A 22226-nucleotide genomic window follows, 5' to 3' on the forward strand; every position below is an offset into this window, starting at 1 on the left:
GGGGACTTGAACCCGGGGCTCTTGGTCCCCAGGCCCTACCTCTCACCCTCCTCCTGTCTAAATACCCCAAACATGGGCCCCTCTTGAACAAATAAGTTCCGCTCAATATATCTTTGTTGTTAAAATGAACAGAGAATCTATTAAAAGAAAATTAAAAGACATTAAAAATAAGGAATAAACATTTCCATTTTTCTCACATGACCCCTGTATCCCCCTGTACCCCTGGAGTGGGGGCATGGGGAAATAAGGAGGACAGCCCTGCAGGAAGCTTAGGACAAGGTGACAAATTTCCAAGTTCAGCTCCAGGAACGTGCCTTGCACTTCCTCATCACCAGCCCTTTGCAGAAGATGGAAGCCATTCTTTCCCCCAGAATGCTCCTCCTCCCTCTCCTTTGCCACCCAAAAGTCACTTTATCTTGAAAGCTTTGCCTGACTCCCACCTGTGCCCAGTCTAAGTGCCCCCATGTGACCTGACAATACCCTTCATTTCCTGTAAAAATACTCGCACTTACTGAGCTCCTGCTATGTTCCAGATACTGTTCTAGCCACTCCGGGTGCATACCCTCGTTTATGCTCACCTATAAGGTAGGTGCATGATCCCCATTTCACAGATGTGGAAACTGAGGCTTTCACAACATCGTAGTAGCTTGTCACCCTGCCCCAACTAGAGGCCACAAGTTGGGGGACTAGATCATTTCCATCTCTCTATCCCAGGGCCCACTGAGTCTGGTGTGGTGGACACTGAATGGGTAGGTAAATGGGGGACAGGAGGGCAGGTGGGAAGCAGGTGGGTGGGTGCCCAGGCTACCTGCTGGGCGTCCCCTTCTGTGTAGGGCAGCTTGGTGGACACGTGAAACATGATCTCCTTGTTGCGGAAGTTGCAGTACACAGACTCGGTTCCCGTCTGCCCGTGGGTCACGTCCAGGCCTCCTCGGAACCTGCCCCAGGCCCCCCAGGCCACGGCTCAGTCTCCAGCCCCAGCCAGGCCTCCACGGGGCCAGGACGGGGCCTCCCTCCCTGCCCAAGGCCATGGGTCGTATTATCCTCTGCTTGTCCCACCCCAATGCTCACCCCTTAAAGTCCTGCAGTTTGACCTTCTGGCCAAGGAATTCGAGGAACTCCACGAAGGCAGGGCTCTCCTCGTTGGTGCTGAAGAGTTCTTCCTCGGAGGTCTAGGGATGCACAGAGGGCAGAGGTCATCGAGCTGGGCCTCCTACCCCCATTCACACCCAGGAAGGCTGGAAAGGGGACCTCTGGCAGCCTCTGAGCTCCTGGGAAACTGAGTCCCTCGGCAGGTGCTCTCCCTGGCAAAGGTCTGCGGTCCCAGGTACATGGCCAGATGTGTGGGGGGCAGGGAGGAGGAGGTGAGCACACCTGCCCAAGCTTCTGATAAATGACTCCGAACTTGAAGTTATTGCTGATGACATGCTCGTCGAAGGTGACGATGAGGCGGGAGGCCTGCGGGGACAGGACGATGGGTGAAACACGCTGCTTTTTCAAGTTGCCGTTTATTGCTCTATGTGCCAAGCACTGTGCCAGGCACTCCACATGCATCCACTCATTTCCTCCTCAGAACAAGCCCGTGAGGGAGGCACTCCCGCGGACTGCATCTCACGGATGAAGACGCTGACATTCCGAGACCTTAAGGAACTGACTAGCTAAGGTCAACAGCTGGCAAATGGCAGAGCTGGACTTGAACTCAGGTCTGTTGGATTCCAAAGGCTAAGCGCACTGCTCCTGAGTTCTGCTCATAAGCTCCCGCCCCTACTCTGCTCTAACACCCAACTTGTTCCCTGGCTCTTCTGTAAAGCCACCTCATCATTCTAGAACAGGCCGAGTCCCACCAGTGTGCTGTGGAGCCTTGAGCAAGTTCCCCTCCTCACCTTGGGCTTTCGGTAACTGAGAAGCAGGGCCTGATTTCTGAGGCCCCTTCCTTCAGGGGACCTTTCCTGGACCACCCGCCCTTCAGCGACCTCACCTCACTCTGGAATTCAGTCAGAGCCACAGGCTGTACGTGTCTTTCAGGGCCCACCTCTTTCCAGAAACCCCCTGGCTCACTGAAGACAGAAGTCCCTCCCCTTTATCCCACATCGTCACAGTGCCTCAAACCCAGCACCCAGCACCAGAGCTGGAAGTGCCACTGCCGTCTGTGGGGTGGCACCTATGGAGGTGCCTGTGTTATTCTCTCTCCCCAGGTCCCCTCTGGGGTCAGAAGGCAAGACCAGTGGAGCCTTGGCTCAGGAGCACAGATTACCCCTTAGGAGGGTCCCCAAATGGCACTGAGAGTTTCCAGAGGTAAGGAAGGCTCGCCTCCAAGGAGGAAAGCACTAGGTTCAAATGCAGGCTTCCTTATCTGCTGTGCATCCTTGGGTAAGGCACCAACCCTTTCTGGGCCTCTGGTTCCTCTTCCACAAACTGGGGACTTTGCAGGGTTATTGTGAGGTTTAAATGAGAGAACTTAGGAAAAATGCCCTGCACACAGCAGGTGCCCAATAAATGCTTGGCCCCCTAGTTACCCACCCACTCCCAGTGAGCAGGGCCCAGATCCAGCCATACCTTGGGGTAGAGCACAGGATAGAATCGATCCACATTCACGTCTTCACACACCAGCTGCGGGAGCAGATAAGGGAGGGCCTGAGGGTGGGGCCTCTGGGCCTCCCTGGCCAAGGTCTGGGGGGAGGACAGTGGAGGACAAAGAGGGGACAATCAAGGCTGAAGGAGGCTCACTGTCACTCAGAATGGGGTACAGAGAACTGGAGCCCCTGTCTCCAAAAGGTGCTGTGTTCTAAAGAGTGCCCAAAGCACACAGCCAGCACGTGGGCATCATGGGAACACGTGAGCGGCAGGACCCTGGAGACAGGCCACAGCAGGCAGGCCAGGATCTGGGGCTAAAGATGAGGGTGTGCAAAGGCGAGGCTGCAGCCCAGCTCTGTGCCCACCTGAGATATCCACGGGGGGCTCAGCATGAAGGATCAGAGGCCTCACCTTTGCCATCTGGACCACGTTGGGGAACTCAGTGAGGCAGGAGATGGGGATGACGTCATGGTATGTCCGGCACTTGGTCCTGGGAGGAGAAGACCCATGCTGAGGGGCGAGGCAGCGCGAAAGGGAGATGGGAGCCCCTCCACACCAAGTAAGACCAGAGAGGGCAGACCCCAGGGAGGTCCAGAGGTGATGAGGCGGTCAGGCCTGGCTTGGGCACTAACTTGCAGGGCAACCTCAGGCAAATCCCTGGCCCTCTCGAGTGGGTAAAATAAGATGGGCTCTCAGGTTTTGAGAGTCACAGGTCCCCTCACCCCACCCTCACCTGAGCAGCAGACGCAGGTGTTCCTGGTCCCCGATGACATCATACTTGAGTGAGAAGACAAGGTGGCCCAGGGCGGTGTCCAGTGAGTAGTAATTAAAATGCTCCTGTGGTGGGAGGCGGGGGCCAGGGGAGAGGGTGAGGCTGAGCCTGAGGCTTCCAGGAACCAGACGAGAAAGCCAACTCACCCCCGGATGGGGGTCCTTCACCAAGCAGCAGGTGTCCGGGCTAACAGCACTGTCTGCCTCAGAGAGACCTGCATTCAAATCCCAGCTCTGCCACTTGCCAGCTGGGTAACCTGAGAAGGTCACCTCACCTTCCTGTGCCTCAGTTTCCTAGTCTATCAGATGGGGGTGAGGCCCACTACCTTGTGGGAGGGTGGCAGGCACTGAAAGAGAGAGTGTCGGCCGCAGAGTAGGTGTCCTCTTCAGCAAAGTCAGGACCACATCTGCACCTGCATGGCTGTCTCCCAGCCCCCGCCCCTCTCAGAGCTGGGCACACAGTAGGTGCTCAATAAAAATATGTCAATTGACTGATTGTTTAACTGACTGCTCTGTGGCCCCTGAAGCCAGGGCCCATGAGAATCAGGAAATGAAACATCTCATGAACACACTGGATGGCTGACCGAGCCGGTTCCTGCCCTCCCGCCTCACCTGGGGAAGACACAGGGTGGGGAAGAAATGCTCCCGAGGGCCCAGGGGAACTGCAGCGGGGATGGCATCCCCAGAGAGGAGCTGGCAGTCTGGCACCTCCAGGTGGGGAAGCCCCAAAGCCAAGAGCTGGAAGTGCCAGAAGATTTCACCCCACCTGGCCCTGGGTTCCCCTGCCAGCCCGGCTCCTCAGCCACACCCACCCCAGGAGTCATGGTAGAAGGAAGCCCTGTTTAAATACAAACAGCTGTGCTCAAAGGATGGGAGGAAAAAGATGTAGGGGCCAGGGGATGTGCACCACAAATCCACAGCTCAGGGGCAGTCTGCGGGGACCTGGGGCAGAGTGATGGAAACCCCCAAAGGCTTGGCACTATCTGTGCAGAGGGAGTGGCAGGCTCTTGGCAAGGAGGTCTGCACCGAAGTCCTCGGGGTGTGGAGTTTCCCCAGACCCCCCTGGCTGGGCCCAGAGAAGCCCAAGGAGAGTGGGCTCAGGGGCCCAGTGGGTCAATGCCAAAGTCACCCTAACTTCCTCCCTCTGCCAGAACACGGCCCACTGCTTCCCCAGCACCCCACCTGGAGCCGGGAATGGCCCGGCCTCTCTGCCAGCCCCTGGGGCCCCTCCTCTCTGTGCTGCCAGCCTGACCCTGGCCATCATGCCTCCTCTAAGACCCCCCCAACCTGTGCCTCTTCCAATCCTCCAGTGCCCAAGGCACCACCTTCATTCTATCACTCACCACTTCTTCAGCAAACTTTTCTGTGCACCAGCTATAAACTAGGCCCACATAGTCACCCAGGCCCCACCACCTGCCAGACCCAATTAAGAGCCTCTGGACAGTGGCTTCCGGGCATGCAGTTCTCTCTCCACCCACAGGTGAAATCCCCTGCCCTGTTCTGAGTTTGTCCCCTGGCAATGGCTCCTGCATCTGGGCCTGCTGGCTTAGTCTCAGTCAACCTGTCCCCCTACCTTAGCACCAACACCCACCAGCATCAGGCTAATGCCCTGGGCTCAGACTGAGCCCACACAGCTTCCCAACACCCCAAGGAGTCACCCCTCCTCCCAGCACCCACGAGTGCACGCACACACGCTAGAAACATGACCCCTCCCTTAGTGTGTCTTAATGGAAGGTCAGCCAGAGCTATGTCCAGTTCCTAGCTCAGTAACTGTGTGAACTTAACTAAGTCGTTTTATCTCTCTGAGCCTCAGTTTCCTTTTCTGTAAAAATTAGGACGATCCTGATCTCACAGAGTAATTATGAAGATGTAATAATAACAGCTAACGTTTACTGAGCACTTACTATGTGCCAAACATGGTTCTCGATGCTTTTATCATCCTCATTTTTACAGACGAGGAAACAGGCTCAGGAAGGTTAACTGATTTGCCCGAGGTCACACCATCAATAAACAGAAGAGTCAATAGGCGTCCCCAGGCCACGAGACTCCAGAGCCCACGCTACATGCCACCACCTCGTTTGTAAACTGACACAGAGACCGCACTCGGCATGGAACGTGGCACCTACAAGGTCCCAGTGTGTGACCTCCCCTCCAGCTCCCACAGCCTCGCCCAACAGCTCCTGCCTGGAACGCTGCCGTCGTCATCGGGTGACACGAGGACAGGTCGTTACTGGGCAGGGTCCCGGCTCTGGGGCAGGTGGTGGGGCAGGGGTTGTACCAATCCAGGTCACACCACGGAATTAGTCTTCCCCACCTCAAGCTGCCTGAGGGCAGGGCCTGGGGCTGTTTTGTTTGCTGCTGTATACCTGGTGCCCAGAACAGGACCAGGCACACAGCTGGTGCTCATTATTTGTTCACCCTGACTGAGCCCTTTGTGCTGGACACTTTGGGCCGGACACCATTCTAAATGCCTCACAAACATCGTCGCATTAAAGGCATGAGGTGGGTATCATCACCATCTCCGTTTTTACAGATGAAGAACCAGAGGCAGGGGCTTCCCTGGTGGCGCAGTGGTTAAGAATCTGCGTGCCAATGCAGGGGACACGGGTTCGAGCCCTGGTCCGGGAAGATCCCACATGCCACAGAGCAACTAAGCCCGTGTGCCACAACTACTGAGCCTGCGCTCTAGAGCTCACAAGCCACAACTACTGAGCCCATGTGCTGCAGCTACTGAAGTCCATGCACCTAGAGCCCATGCTCCACAAGAGAAGCCACCGCAATGAGAAGCCCGTGCATTGCAACGAAGAGCAGCCTCCGTTTGCTGCAACTAGAGAAAGCCCACACGCAGCAACGAAGACCCAACGCAGCCAAAAGTAAATAAAATAAATAAATGTATTAAAAACAAAAAAACAGTCTCCCCATCTTAAAAAAAAGAGAGAGAGAAAGAAACAGAGGCACAGAGAGGGTAAGTGACTTGCCTGATGTCCCATGTAGTGACAGAGCCAGGATTCAAGCCCTGGTAGAGTCTCTGTTAACCACTATGCCGTAACACTGCCTTTTGCAATAAATGTTTGTTGACTGAATGAGTGAATCCACTACGCATGCTCCCTGGACTCTGCGACAAACAGACAGCCCAGCCCACGGTACCACTCCCTCCCAGGCCCAGCGTCCCCCAGGGCTGGGCTGTGACCCACTCCCCAGCCAGCCCAGCCCCCCAACACCAGCGGGCCACACACCTTGCCAAGAAAGTGCTTGCGGTAGATGCGGGCGGTGGGGTTGCATTCCAGCTTCACCTTGGCCGTGGGTGACTGCAGCGGCTCTGTCTCCGGGATGCTGGTGATTTCGTGATTGGTGCCTTCAATCCAGTAGCCCCCAAACTGGGGCAGCAGGATAAGGGGGAAGGGCCCTTCTCGCCCCAGGACCTGAAGGAGGACTCAGCTGAGAGCCACCCACACTGCACACCACTGGGGGCCCCAAGACACCCCCCATTTCAGACCTGGAGCCACTTCTGCCATAGCTAAGGAGTACTAGGGGACAGCCCAGAGCCTATGTGGGTCCCAGGGATCAAATCCACCTCCTTCAAGGCACTTGCTCCAGCCCTTCTCTTCCCACTGCAGGCACAGACCCAGATGCACAGAGCCCCATGTCCCAGTCTCAAAGGATGGGAGTGTCGGGACAGGTAAAGCTGAGAGCATGACGTTGGCCGAGAGGCTGGCATATTTGGCACAGAGGCCTAAGGGTTCACATGGGCTCTGAAGTCTTGGGCTTGTAAACTGAGTCTCCAACACCCAGAGCAAGGCCTGTGGTCAGGCTCTTGACAAGGAGGAGGACCCGGCTGTCCAGACTCCCTGAGGGAGTGCCTCCTGGGCTCGGGAGGGAGATGGGCTCAGTGGGATCCGGTGGGTTACCTCGTGGACGCTCGGGTAGGGAATGTAGTCCTCCTCCGTCTGCAAAACAAATCAGGGCAGAGGCCCAGCTGGGGTGGGGTCCTTACCCTTTACTTCCAGCCTCCCCAGAACACCTGCTGTTCAGGCAGCACCCCCGGGCTGGGGTTGCGGATGGGGCTGCTTCCTCATCTCCCCACCCCATGTGGGCTGACCCCACGAGGCAGGGACTGAGGCAGGCTTAGCTCACTGAGCGCTGGCAGCCTCTTCTGGGTCTGCTGCCTGGGGAAAAGGAGGCTCACTGCATCCCCAGAAGAAACCTCTGGACCAGTGGTTCTCCCATGCATCAGAATGGCCTGGAGGGCTCATTAAACTGATTGCTTTGCCCCACCCTCGGAGTTTCTTATGCAGTGCATCTGGGTGGAGCCCAAGAATTTATATGCCAACAAGCTCCCAGGTGATGCCGATGCTTCTGGTCTGAGGACCACACTTTGAGAAGCCCTGTTCCAGACAAAGCATCAGCCTTGTGCCCATGAACCCCACTTTAACCCTCATCCTTGTAGCCCTGGGTCCACTCCCCTAAGCCCAGTCACTGATATTCTTGGATTATTGGGGTCCCAAATCACCAACCATGGTACCATATACGTACCTGGAGGGGCTATGCAGCTCCCACCCCAAGAAAATTCTGAGTCTAAAGAGCCTCCTCACGCCTCCTTTGGTCCCAGGCTTCCTGTTAGTCTCTTCATGAAGGTTGGGGGGTAACGAGGCTACCCCTCCCCATCTCTCCGTCTCTCCCCCTCCCCCTCAGCCGTCCCAGGCAGGAGCTACATGGAGAGGGGGAGCGTAAGCCTCCTGGGTCCTGGGTATGAGTCTTTCTGCAACTGCTGACCATAAGTGGCTTCAAGGAAAACCTTTTACGCAGGCTATCGTGAGGGATGGGGCTTCGATTTTGCAATGGGGAAGCCTGGAGAGGCGGGGTGAGTTTACAGTGGTGCAGATGGGGTGAGGAGGAGCTGGAATGAAGGCCTACAGGCAGGGAGGGGTTCTCCACACCTTAGCCTCCTCGAGGGGAGGAGCTGGGTATACCCTGCTTCCCCCTTGGCCCCCGGCACCAGCCCGCAGTAAGGCTACTTCACGAAAGGGGGGCGCAGATTCTCCTGGGCTGGCTGCTCGGCTGGGGCAGCACTTCCCCCACCCCTAGAGAGGGAGTCTGCCTCCCCCTTCCCGTCCCCTCCCATCCCCAAGCCCTTTGGAGAGCACTGCTCAGGAAGCCAAAGGCCCCCAGAAGGGTGGAGTGGTTCCAGATTCAGACCTACTTTGAGGGGTGGTGGGAAGGAGCATCGCTGTTCATCCATCCTGCTTCCCTGCAAAGAGAAGGCAGCACATCCCGTCACACCCTTCCCATGCTGCTGGAAGCAGCACCCCTTCCAGGTAGATGGTGCTGTGGAGGTGCTCCCAGGGCAGGGCGCTGGCCGCCGGGTTACTCAGGCCTCTGCAGGGCTGGCCCTCCTGGAGGGAACGGGGGCTGCGGGAGACTGGCAGCAGCAGGGAGGGCTCGGGGCTCTGGTCACTGCTGGGAGTGGGGGCAGGGCCAGTGTGCACGCTTGTGTGTGAGCTGGGGAGGGAGGCTGCTGCATCTACACAGATACGTGTTGTTGAGAGCAAGAGGGAGAGGGAGAGAGAAAGGAAGAGGGAGAGGGGGAGAGAGAGGGGGAGAGAGAGAAGGAGGGGGAGAGGTGGAGATGGAAAGACTAAGAGAGGCAGGGAAACAGGAAGATGGCAGGAGACAGGGTTTGGAGGGTGACCCGATATCAGGAAAGCTCCTGAGGTTGGTTCAAGTCCCCCGGCCACCTCCCAACACATACCCAAGAGAAAAACACAGACGAGGGCCTGGAAGACCAGGGCTGGGGAGTGGAGGATGGGCAGGGGTCAGGCAGAGGGGCGGGGGCTGCCCGGTTCCTTAACACCTCCCCGGACCTGCAGCCCAGCCTCTGGTTGCCCTGTGCCCTGGCATCTGTCCCTCCCCCCATTCCACACAGGGTCCTGCAGAGCCTGTGATGCCTCTTGGGAGATGGGGGATGGTATGTGTATGCGGGGTGGGTTGAGCAACCTACACAGGGATGGGAGCTGGAGAGATGCAAGCGGGGCCTGCGCCCTGGGTCAGTCAGGCAGTTGGGCACCATCAGTCCCCATCCCCAGACAAAGGGCTCTGGACAGCACACTGCCAACATCTCCTCCTGGCACGGTCTGCGAGAGCTCCCGGCCCGTCCTCAGAGAGATGTAGGGTTGCAGATACAGCAAGGGCCCCCCGCCCCCAGTCCAGCCCCCTCTGTGGCTCCCCAGAACGGGCTCCAGAGCCCACCTCACCTGCATCTTTTCAATCATCTCAAACAGATCTGTGTTCTGCAACAGAGATGGAGAGAGCAGGTCAGCACCGGGGTAGCCCAGCTGATCCTGCAAGTCTCCGAGAAGTCTCCACCTGCCCCAGCCCTCCTGGTGCCCCAACTCTGACCAAATACCGTGGACCTGTCCAAGTAGCAAGAGGGAGTGGAAGGGACCAAACACCGTGGACCTGTCCAAGCAGCAAGAGGGAGTGGAAGGGACATCATAGGATGGGGCTCTGTGCCACTGACTGGCAGAGTTTGACCAACTGCCCGGAGAAGTCTGCCCAGAGTCCAGCACCCTCCCCAGGCAGCCCACCCCACTCAGTCCCCTTCCCCAAAGGAGGAGGCTGTTGCCTCAGACAAAGAAGGGTGCTTGACCTTTGGGGAGAGACACATCTCCCCCATGTCACTGCAAGACTGGCAGCGCCCGGATCGGCCCACGGACCCCTCAGAAGAGCCCCAGGTCCCAGGTCCCAGGTCCAGAGACGAGCCCAGCTGGGATCCTCAGGAGGGTCTGTGGTTCCACTCACCTCTGGAAGGAGGGCCCCATCCTCCCCCCCAAGCAGTGTGGGCTGGGCGTCTGTTGTGGGAGAGAATGCTGGGATGTCCCATGGGCCCAATACCTGTGTCTGAGTCCACACATTCCCGCTCCTCCCTCCTCCCTCCTCACACTCCAGCCAGCCTCTCCTGAGGCTAGCCAGGGCACACACAGGGTTAATCCGGGCATCTGCCAGCTGTGCTTGGCAGCTTCAGCCTCTCCAGCGCCAGCTCCTTACGAGCCTTCCTGGAAGGCGGCATCCTTGCCGGCTGGCGGAGCTGGGGGCTGGGCCTGGGAAGCCCCCAGAGTCTCTAGGAGAGCGCCCCTCCCCCAGCACCTCCAAGGCCTCAATTCAGTCGCTCCTGCTGTCCAGTGGGGGCACTGCCTGAGCTCACACGCACATGTGCTATGGGGTTGTACACCAGGGAACACACACTCCCTCTCTCTCTCTTTCTCTCTTGCTCAAACACACACAGGCCTGCACACCAATATTTAAACACAGTCTCACTGTACCAAAGAAAGCAAACACACAGAAACCCACACGCACAAACCCACCGGGTCTGTGTACATCAATCCTTACAGCTACATGCTCACATACAAATACACGTGTCAGTGTCCTACGTTACACAACAGCACACTCCCTCACACACATACAGGTCTATGTCCCGTAAGAGCCGCACACACAAATGCAAACCCACCCCCAGGCAGATCTGCGCAACTGCGCCAGTAATTGCACACGAAGCTACACGAACGCCACAAAACTACTCTCACATCCACGTGCCGAGAGACAAAACAACGTGCGCTCGCAGACACAGGCAGGTACGTTCACGGAAACTGAGCCACAGAGCCCCACTGCCATGCACAAGTTCACCCTTCCCCATCAGTCACACTCCCTGCATAACAGACATGACAGACTTGATCCCATAACATTAAATGAGTTTTGAGAAAAAGAAAAAGCATGCAGCAACTATGGAAGTGGTTAATCGCCAAGGATGAGGGGCATTGGTCTGAGCCACACACACACACACACACACACACACACACACACACACACACACTACACGGAGCTGTCTGTTAAAGATCACAAGACACAGACACCCCATGTGCATACTGTGAGGCCTGTCCACAGAGGCAAAACCCACCCTGTAAAATGCACGACAGGAGTCCACAGGAGATGGTGACCCACAGCCCCGGTGGCCACACCCCACACTTCTGAGCTTGGAAGAGACAATTCCACAGGCAATTAGAGCAGAGACCACAGACACACATCTGCAGTCCAGGTAGACAAACACGCCTGTCAGCCAACACCTTGCACAACATCAGCATCTGTGCCTGGGTGAGCCACGTAACCTCAGCCCAGCACAGTCCCAGCACCAGTGATACAGGTGCACCGATGTCCCCCAGCATCTGTGCCTGGGTGAGCCACGTAACCTCAGCCCAGCACAGTCCCAGCACCAGTGATACAGGTGCACCGATGTCCCCCAGCATCTGTGCCTGGGTGAGCCACGTAACCTCAGCCCAGCACAGTCCCAGCACCAGTGATACAGGTGCACCGATGTCCCCCAGCATCTGTGCCTGGGTGAGCCACGTAACCTCAGCCCAGCACAGTCCCAGCACCAGTGATACAGGTGCACTGATGTCCCCCAGAATACCCCACTCAGGGTAACATGGCATTACATGGCCAGAAACAACGCACTGGAAGTCACAGCCACATAAACACTGACACATGGCACTGTCACCCAGAGCGCACACACAGCAACAAGTGATACCCACAGATACAGCCTCACTAGTGCATCAGACGCTCTGACACATGGAAGGCTGTGAGTGAAGTGCCCCAGGGCACCAAGCAAAGCTACATTGTGACATTCAGACCCTTCCTAAAGGGGGAAGGGGATGGATGAAGTGGTCCCAAGGCTAGCGCCCACACACACACATCCACACACACGCACACACACATCCACACACACACAGAGTGCCCCCGTAGCCCAGAGCCACAGTGCAACCACGAGCACTCTGTTCCGTAGGCAGCTGCAGAAAGAGCTCAAGGCCTGGGACCCCAGGGCAGGGGTGTGCCCTGTGGCCTCGATGGCCGTGTGTCAGCCCAGAAGCTAACACACCCTCCATGACGGAGCCTCGCACACCCGCCCTGACTGGGGCAGAGCCTGCCGGGCTCCGGAGAAGTTGGGTTGATCCGTCTCCCGCAGACCCCCTCGGCCAGGCCGCCTTCGCCCTGGTCCTCACCTGCCAGCCGGCCCCAGAGGGCAGTGATCCCCTCCGAGGACGGCCCGGGGGCTCCAGGGGCCGCGGCTGCGCCATCCTGAGCTCGGCCCGGCCCCGGCCCCCACCCCGGCAGCGCTTTAGCTGACCCAGCCGGCTCCGGCCCGCGCGAACCCCGGCCCGGGCCCCGCAGCGCCGAGCTCCGCGCTCCCGGCTTCGGGCTCCCGCGGCGCGCTGCCTGCGCTGGGCTCGCCAGGCTGCCGGGCCCTGAGGGGGCGGGGCGCCAGGTACGGGCAGCGCGGGGACCGGGGCGGGGCTTCGGGGATCCGGGGCGGGGACACAGGAGGCCCCGCCCCGGACACTGCGCCTGCGCGCTCTTGCTAGCGCGTTGGGAGCTTTCGGCGCGGGCCCTTGGGCCCCAAGGCTCTTCAGCGCACCCATAGCGTGCGTCCTCTACCTTCCCAAACTCTGGGTACCACGCCTTAGGGCCTCAGGGATGGGCTTCTTGGGCTGGGCTTTGAAGTCGGGGAGGAAGTGGCGGGGGTTGAGGGCGGTTACCTTGGAGACAGAGGGCTTTTCTTGAGCATCTACTTAATGTTGGACCCTTTGCAAGTCTTATCCTCGCCCCACAACTCAAGAGGTACGAGTGTCATCCCCATTTTACAGAAGAGAAAACTGATTCCAAGAGAGAAAATATCATGCTGAAGATCACACAGCTTGGAAAAGGCAGAACTAGGAATCCAGGGAAAGGCTTGGAGCTCTCTCCCCTCCCACCTCCTCACCTCCACCCCCCTCTAATGCCTGCCAGTGGCTGACCTGTACCCTCCCTTCCCCAGGCCCCATGCCCATACCTGTCCCTAACTGCCCCTGATCCTGGGAGAGGGAGGGAACAGGGCCTGCCAAGGACCCACACATGGAGAAGACTTAAGCATATGTAGGTTCTAGCTCTGGCCTTGCTACAACTTGCTGAGTAGACCTGAGTGAGTCCCTGCCACCTCTGTAGGCCTCAGGTTCCCCATCTGTAAAATATAAGGCCTCTGAAAGCCCTTCCAGCTGATCCTGCACTGTGTCTGCCACTGTACAGTGGGGGGCAGGGCCTCAGCATCCCCTCCCCAGACAGATGCTGGGAAAGCAGCAATTGCTTCCTGAGCTGTGGCCAAGTCAACACCAGCTGCTTCAGACCCTGCGGGGCAGGGCTGCCCACCAGCTCAGTACCCAACCTCTCTTCAGCTTCCTGAAGGAGCTGTTGGCAGCTACCCACCACTCTCCATCTCCAGGGCCAAGGCCTCCTGGAAGGAAAGCACCGCACCTTCCTTTCCCCCAGACCTGGCCCTGGGTCAAGCTGGAGCCCAGGAAGCCGGTGGGAACTCTGGAGATGTGTATTCCAGACACAGTGTAGCTTTGTTTTTAATAATTAACAGCAGCAAATATTGATTCACGCAGGCACTTCCAGGCCTGAGCGCTTCCGGGCACCCATCGAAATGCAGCCAGAGAAACATTCATTCCCACACTGGGAGGAGGCAAGAGCTGCTCGCATCACCGGAGACATCTGCGTGCCAGGAGTGGAGGGTGTGCACATGTGTGCTTGCAGCTGTGTAGATGTGTGTGACTGAGATCAGATGGGGACATCCTGGGTGTGCATATTTGTGTGTTTGTACATGTGTATCTGTATATACATGCATGCGTACACGTGCGAGTCTCTGAATACGTCTGCAGACATGTGAATGCACCCGTGTATGTAGGTGTGGGTAGGCTGTGTATGTACATGTGTGCAGATTTCTAAATCCTCAAGCAGAAAAAAATCCTACAGCAGGGCAGGGTAGGAGGGTCTTGGATAACTCAGTGTCTATACAAATGCGGCTTCCCAGTGAGAGGGGGATGTCCTTTCTGGGTGTCTGTCCTGCCCTGGGAACGTAACGATCCTGATAATAGTTCAGCTTCCTAATTTGAACTTTCCAAAATTACCTTCACAGTCATCCCCCAATTGCAAGCTGGCAAGGTGGGTAGAAAAGAAACTGCCACCTCTATATTCCAGATCAGAAACTGAGGCCCACAGAGGGGCAGGGATTTGCCCACTGGCACAGGGAGGTCAACTGCCCCTCACACTGGCTCCACCATCAACACTATAAATGTGTGCAGAGCTGGGGGAGGGGGAGTGGAGAATGTGTCACAGACCTGGGACCCCTCAGCCCCACCACTGGTTTGCTGGGGACCCAGTCTCTCTGGGCCCTGGTTTCCTTTGCTGTCAAAGGAGTACGATGTACAGACTGTGTCTTGATTCTGGGGTGGGGGCGGGCTGTTGGGATGGGGCAGTTTGGAGCCCGCAGCCGGCTGGGCTGTATTGGCACAAATGGAGGCTTCTAGCCAAACTGGGCAGAGGGGAGGTAGCTCAGAGCTAACCTGAGAAGGCCAGCCCCAGGCTGGCCAAGCAGGCAGGACTCAGGGAGATGGGCTCTTCTAACCCTCATTTTTCCAACAGGAACACTGAGGCCCAGCAAGGGGAAGTGAACCCAGGCCTCCTACTGGATGCTTATGGGGAGAGGGACTGGGAGACTCACTTCTGAGCCCAGCTGCCATGGAGTCGCTCCCTACCTGCCAGGTCCCAGGATCCATATGGCCCAGTCTTGGGCTGTCGCCCAGGCACAGACAACAGGAGAGGATCTCAAGAACCCCTTGATACGATCCCTAGGACCCGCTGCACTTGGACCCCCTTGGAGGTGGTGATCCAAAAGTACACCCTTCCTTGGACATGTGCCCTCCTGGCCTAGAAGAAGTATATGGCCCTTGTTCCAGGTCAGAGCACTGGGAAAGGAGCTTGGCAGATCCTGCCTCTGCTATTTCCTGGCTGTGTGACCTTGGGAAAACCACTTCCCCTCTCTGAGCATCTGGATCCTCATCTGGAGAATGCCTACCACCAAGGTTTGATGGAAGGACCAAGAGGCATGATATCTGTGGACATGCTTTAGAAACTGAAAAGTGTACTACGAAAGTGAGAGCTTATTACCCTCTGCATTAGAGATGCCACCAGACTAGGCACTCTGGTCAGATAACATGAGTTCTGGTCCTAGACCCATCACATCCTACCTATGTGTCTTTGAGCAAGTAACCTAACCTCTCTGAGCCTCGATTTCTCATCTGCAAAATGGGACTAATAAGAGTACTAATATAAGTACATAGTAGTTAGAGTTTGAGAATGAAATGAGATACTGCACGTAAAGCATTAAGTACCCACCTGGCACATAGGAAATCTCAATAAATGCTAGTGGTTATTACTGGTATTTGACACCCTGTATAAGTTGTTTAGTTATTTATCTCCTAACTGGACTATGGCTCCCTGAGGGCAGGGTCTGTGTCAGATTGACTTCTGGCACCTCAGTGCCCAACACAAAGTTGACACAGGTCAGGTGCTGGGCAAACATTTGATTTTGATGATAACAACAAGAATAGCCTCATGTATAGTGCTCTTACTCTGTGCCAGATATTGTGCACAGAGTGTTCTATCATCACTTTTCACACTTTACCCCACTTCAGAGGGCTGCCTCTCACAGCAGCCCTGGGAAGTGGGGTATTATCATTACACCTGATTTACAGGTGAGGAAACTGATGGTGATGTTGATAACGAATATAAGGAAGAATAGCTGTTTGGCCAGTTTATTCCCAGTTGTTTTGCCCCCAACAGTTCTACAGACCCTGGTTCAACTTCTGAGACTGTACCAGGCCCACCCAGGGGTGAGGAGTTGTATACCCTTGGGCGGGGGCGCTAAACCCCAAGCAGCATCTACCCAAACATTTTACTTCTGCACAGCAGTCATTCCTAGGTATCTCTTGGCCCTGGGTCGGGGTGGGGGGGCCTCTCCAGACCAGGGGCCGTGGGGAGGTGGGCACTTACCTTAGGGTGGAGTGAAGCAGTCTGGGAGGGAGCTAAGTCCACTCGTGGCAGGTCTAGTGCCTGAGGGAAGCGCAGGTTCTGCCCATCACTCCTCCTGGAAGAGAAAAAGAGTCTGAGGTCAGGGAGGGCCCCAAGTTGGGAGATTTGTGAACTTTGGGAGGGAGAGTCACTCTCAGAGTTGGGGGACATTAAGGGGGACAGATTTCACAGAGGAGGGGGCCCTGGGTTCCCCAGGAGGCAGGAGAGGAAGGGCTTCCTGAGCAGGGCTGCCAAACAGGCTCTCCTTCCCCAGGGATCACAGCTGTAGATAGGGTCTCACTTCCAGCTCTCCATTAGGCCTCCCTAACCCATACTCCAGCCAAGAGGATGTCCACAGCCCATTCTGAAGATGGGCAGACTGAGGCAGGGGGCAGTGAGGGTTGCTGTAAAGGGCTGAGCCCCGACTTCTGGACTAAGCAAGGTAGCCCAGCCTCTATGCCCCTCTCCCTGAGCCTTTAGGGACAGAGTAGCCTTAAGGCTGAGAGGCCACCTGGGCCATCGCTATTATTAATGACAATAACAATAACGGACACTCATCGGGCCGACTATGTGCCAGGTCCCGCGCCAAGCCCCTCCTTCCAGGCCTGAGGGCACAGACTCCTCGCCACACTGGCATTCCCACTTTACAGATGAGGACGCAGAGGCGCGCAGAGGTCACACAGCGGGCCAGCAGCAGAGCAGCATCTGAGTGGCGCTTGACTGACACCAAGCCCAGACTCTGCCCACACCCACGGCCCTCCCTGAGGAAAGGAAGCAGGTCTGGTGAGGGTGAAGTCAGCTCCGATTACCCTAGAAAGCCTGCCGGGGAGGCTCATTCTGGGGTCAGGGAGAGGAAGTGCCCAGTGGTTCCTGGGACCCAGGTGGCCCAGGGCTGGGCAAGCAGTCCTGGCTTCCACCCACCACCTAGGGCCACCCTGATGTGGCTGCACCCCCGCCCCAGTCCCTCGAAGGCTGGTCCTGAGAGGGTGAGTCATTCAGGCCACGGCCAGCTTGAGTCAGGCGGAGCTGGGACTGCCACACCCCAAGAGGGGAAGGGCCTGTGGGAACCTGGCCCAGGAAGGAGACGCTGGGGAAGCTCTGAGCCCCCTTGCTGGCTCCCCTGGGCCCAGCTACTCAGGGAGAAACAGCTCAGAGGAACTGTCCATAGCCCCGCCGCAGGTACCAGATGCATGCCTCTCCACCTCCCAGGGGGGCTAGCACCTTAAAAGGGGGTCCTGAACTGGGTAGAGCTTGACCCAGAAGATAGACATGGTGGCAGTGACATTTTAGGCCTGTGGCATCGTTGTAGGGGAGATATTCCCAGGCACTGACCTTAAATCAGTGACACACCCCTCTCAGCCTCAGTTTCCAGAACAAATTCATCATAGAGCCTGGGCAGCTAGAAGCTATTCACTCAATGAATTCTCTGGTATTCATGCATTCATGGTAAACTCTGGCTCCCCATGGTAGGGTCTCATTAAGTATTTGTTAAATGGATGAGTGAGTGAATGAATGAATGTTGGCAGTGGGAAGGCATTAAAGGTCTGTGAGCAAAGCAATGGCCTAAACACAGGTTTCTGTAGATTACAAGGTACAGTGACACGGGGAGAGACTGGGGAAGGGGGAGTGGAGAGAGGCCCATAGAAATGGTCCGGGCAAATTCCACTGAGGCTGCCGTGGGGACCCTTGAGACCGACTATGTGCCTGGAACTGTGTCAGGCATATTACACCTTCACTACTGTGCTGGGAGGCTGGCATTATTTTTCCCCTTTTTTACAGATGGAGAAACTAAAGATCAGAGAGATGAAGCCACTTCCCCTAGCAAGTGGGTGTCAGAATTTAAAGCCATGCCCTTGACACAGCCAGGTCAGCATGGAGAGCAGAGATTGTCCAAAGGCCAGGAAGCCCTGGAGTTGAAGCCCAGATGAAGCTGGGTCCCCTTGATGGTAGAGATCACTGTCTTGGTGGCCCTGGCTGCCGAGTGGAGGTTTTTGCCCATGATTGAGCTATTCGGGTGCTGTCCTTCTGTCTGTCCCTTCTCATACCCCAAGGCTCAGGGTGTAGCCACTGCAGGTCAGCCTGGCAGCAGCTCCCCAACACGCTCCCCTTCCAGAACCCGTCTCCATTTCCCTGTGTCCAGGTGCCCCCTCATGCAGGACTGCTCACGTTGGCACAGGACTCGGTAGGTCTCTCAAGACAAGGGGGCTCTTGCTTCTGTTGGAGTGCTGCCCAAGGCCCTCAGCTCTCCAGTTCCTGGCTGTCCAGAGTCTGCCCCGCACAGGCAACCCCTCCACCTCAAAGGTCATTGCTGAGGCCCTAAGGGGTAGGGGAAGCAAGGGGCTCCAGGATGAGAAAAGCGCAGGAATCGGAGGCCCTGGGTCCTGCCTGCCCCAATCCATCCTAGCTCTGCAGGGATAGAAGGACAATAATGACAAAGGCCACAGCCTCCCTGTGCCTTCCATGAGTTTTCTTAATCCTCACAGCGCCCCAGTGAGGCAGGTGCTCAAAATCTACCTGCTTTACACATGAGGAAACTGAGGCTCAGAAAGGTATATTAACTTGCCCAAGGTCGCACAGTTAATGAGGCAGAGCAGGCATTTGAACCCAGGTTTGTCACTCCAGAGCCAAAGATCTGAACTTCAGAGCATGGGCAGCCAGCCCTGTGGACCCAGCACGTCACATCAGGGAAGTAATAATAACAGTAACTGGGCTTCCCTGGTGGCGCAGTGGTTGAGAGTCCGCCTGCCGATGCAGACCGGGTTCGTGTCCCGGTCCGGGAAGATCCCACATACCGCGGAGCGGCTAGGCCCATGAGCCGTGGCCGCTGAGCCTGCGCGTCCGGAGCCTGTGCTCCGCGACGGGAGAGGCCACAACAGTGAGAGGCCAGCGTACCGCAAAAAAAATAATAATAACAGTAACAACGGCAAGGGCAGCCAACCCTGATGCAGGACATACCGCGTGCAGACCCTGAGCGAATGGCTTCACTTGTATTACCTCATTTAATCCTGTTTCAGAGGAGGGAACTAAGACACAGAGGTTAAGCAACGTGTCCAAGGTCACGCTGATAGTGAAATACAGAGGCTTTGAACCTCCAACCGTCGGATCTAGACGCTGCCCTAATGTTACACAATTATCTCTTAGAAAATAGTAGCTGCTCAATCAGGGCTTCTGAAGAAATGAATAAACTCAGGTTCTTGCCTCCCTCCCTCCCCCACCCCTCCTGATGCCTCCTCTCCCTCGTCTTAGCCCTCCTCACCTCTCCCCCACCTTTCTAGCCCACCATGCACCCTCCTCCGCCTCTGGTCTCCGCAGACCTCCCCCTATTTGGTTATTTTCCTCCCTCTCATGAACTTGAATCTCTCTGTCCCTCCCCTTTCTCTCCTATCCCACCCTTGTCTCCTCCCGACCTCCATCATTCTGTTCACACGGGGGTCTCCCAAGTCTCTGCCCGCTCCCCATTTCTCTGGAAACCTTCCTGACCCTAGGGCCTGGCTCAGCTTAAAATGCTTTGCCTTCTTCCTGCACACGCAGCAGCTGGGACACGGGGAACTCTCCCCACTTTTCTGTTCCCCTGGCCAGGACCGCAGTCATATCTGCACAGCGCTCTACAGTTTACATAGACATTGTCTCATTCAATCACCATGGCAGTTTTGTGAGGTTGGATTATTATCAGCCTTTGTCCAGATAAGAAAACTGAGGCTGAGAGAGGTTAAGTGACAAGCCCAAGGTCACTCCAGGGAAAGGGCAGTGCCGGGGTTTCACTCTAGCCCAGGGTTCTTCTACTACATGCATCACAGCCGCTCTCAACCCAGGCCCTCAGTCCTGTCACCCAGCCCCCAGCGGCCTCCCCATCACAGCCCCGGGTTCCTGCTGCCACCGCCAAGCATCTTCTCTAGGTCCAGCTCCAATGCTGCCCTGTCTGGCCTGGACACCTGCCTGTAGGTACAGGACACCTGGACACAGGAATAGGCGGCAGCCAGAAAGGAGGTGACTTGCCCAAGGTCACACAGAAAGCCAGAGCCCACCTGGAGTCTGGGCCAGCCACATTCCAGGGTCACCTTCCGGCCCTGCAGGTGTGTGGCCGCCAGCCATCTGGCCCCAGCTCCCCTCCCTCTCGGAGTGCCCATCTCTTCCAGGGAAAGGGTGCGGCGGGGTGTTTGGGGAGGGACCCAGTGGCCCAGCTCCTGAGTGGGATGGGCCAGGCCGGAAGCTGCTGCAGACAGCTCCCGGTAACTTGGCAACTGTCACTGCACCTCCTCCCCCTCCCTTATCTCCATATTGAGGTAACAGTAATAATTGCAGTGTCGTGAGTGCAGCTTTTTCTACTTTTCAAAAGCCCTCTTTATCTGCTCACTCCTGGAAGTCTCACTGGAACTGGAGCGGGAGATAAGGCAGTCACTAGGATCCTCCATTCCCAGAAGGGTAAACTGAGGCTCAGAGAGGTTAAACAACCAACTTGAAGTTACCCAGCAAGGCGGGAGCAGATTAGGAACTAGAACCAGGCCACCACCGGTCCAGGGCCACAGATGCTGCGCTGGGGTGGGGGGCCTCTCAGGGGGGTGTCCACACTCTGCAGAACTGCAGGTCAGACCCAGGTGTGATTGGGGAGAAAGGGAAGACGGAGGACGGGTGACCAGATGCCTCCCTGGGTTGCTTCCCACCTGTTAACCAGCTGGAGAGTTGGTGGGAGGGTCCTGTCTTTTATCTGCAAAATGAGAGACAATGTACCCACCTCCTAAGCCACAGATTAGAGTAAGCAAGTAAGCCCAGTAGAAGTGTTTGCCATTATTATTATTAGCCGCTCTCCCAGAGAACCCACCCTTTCAGGGCACCAGACGGGTGGCTGAGCTATCCTGTGAGTAGGACTTGGCCCTTTGGCCATTCAGAGAGAGCTGCCCTGAACGGAGGCCCCCAGGTGGGTCTGACCCCTGCCGAGTCTCCCAGCCTCATCCCCCCGCCCCCACCCGCCGCTTCCTGCCCTAACCTGGCTGGGCTGCAGGCAGCTTTCCAAACGCGCTGTTTCCCACTGCTGAGCCTCTGCACAGGCTTTGCCCTTTGCTGGGAGCTCCTTTTTCCTTCTTTTCTCCCCGGTAAACCATTCATGCTTTAAAATGCAATTGAAACAGGTGAAACTCTGGTGGCCAGAGCAGGTGACACATGACCACCAAGGCAGGGGTCCTGTGATGGGGAGCAGGGTAGCCGGGCAGGTGCTGGACGGCACACACACAAGTTGGGAATCCAGTCCTGGGGGGTGTTAGGAGGGCAGAAGAGGGGCTCAGCCAACCAACGAACATAAGGCTGAGAAGGATTTGTTGGGGGCTAGCCCAGGACCGGGGCCTAAGGGGTCCAGGCCAGCCCAGCACGGGTCACCAGAGCTCAGGGTCCCTTGAATCTCTCTGGTCTTCATGAGATCAACCGGTTCTACCAAACTGGTGATTCACGTTGGGGCGGGGGGATGGGGAAAGGGCACAGACCTCAAAGTGAGAAGGGGTCCCGCCCTGGAGGGTCACTCCTGTGAACCTTCAGTCCCCTGAGAGAGGGCCCTCTGGATGGGGCTTGGGAGGCTGCCTGTGCCTCCCAGCCGCGGTGTCAGGTCTGAGAGGACTCTAATCTCCTGAAACCAGAGGCTACAGGCCACCCTGGAACTGCCCCCTCCCCCCGGGGGCCACAGAAGCCCATTGTCTCCGGAGCTCAACCATCCGGCACTGCTTGCCCCTGGCCTTGCCAAGGTTCCAGGGAAGGTGGCCAGGGGCAGCCGGTGAGCAAGTTTCTGAAGCTAGGCCTGGGCCCCCTCTGGGGGCCCATGGGGAGAGGCGGCAAGAGCAGGGGCATCGGGGACACAGGCATGGCTGCTCCTGGCTCTCCTTTCCCCAGGCACCTTTGACCTCAGCCAGGACTCAAGAGGGAGTGTTGAGGGCACAGGAGACAAGGGGTGGGGGTGGGAGGCGAGC

General features: G+C 57.1%; 1 protein-coding gene across 11 annotated transcripts in view; it reads right to left on the reverse strand.

Moving 5' to 3' along the window:
- Positions 1-22226, reverse strand: part of RAP1GAP (RAP1 GTPase activating protein) — a 66175-nt gene that overhangs the window by 13295 nt on the left and 30654 nt on the right. For 10 of the 11 annotated variants that reach the window (XR_004346304.1, XR_004346302.1, XR_004346300.1 and 7 more), the window contains 11 exons: positions 16258-16351; positions 9597-9632; positions 8546-8593; positions 7254-7292; positions 6582-6767; positions 3308-3411; positions 2986-3064; positions 2557-2610; positions 1375-1458; positions 1072-1172; positions 809-938 (listed from right to left, as the gene is read on the reverse strand). Coding sequence is in view for 3 of the 11 variants with exons in the window: in XM_032608982.1 (XP_032464873.1) it covers positions 809-938; positions 1072-1172; positions 1375-1458; positions 2557-2610; positions 2986-3064; positions 3308-3411; positions 6582-6767; positions 7254-7292; positions 8546-8593; positions 9597-9632; positions 16258-16351 (955 nt within the window). In the remaining 8 variants the exon portion in view is untranslated. Of the gene's footprint in view, positions 1-808; positions 939-1071; positions 1173-1374; positions 1459-2556; positions 2611-2985; positions 3065-3307; positions 3412-6581; positions 6768-7253; positions 7293-8545; positions 8594-9596; positions 9633-12392; positions 12581-16257; positions 16352-22226 lie in introns of those variants that run through there. The other variant, XR_004346299.1, reaches the window with a different exon arrangement.

This window comes from Phocoena sinus, chromosome 1 (genome assembly GCF_008692025.1).
Source record: "Phocoena sinus isolate mPhoSin1 chromosome 1, mPhoSin1.pri, whole genome shotgun sequence".
NCBI lineage: Eukaryota > Metazoa > Chordata > Mammalia > Artiodactyla > Phocoenidae > Phocoena > Phocoena sinus.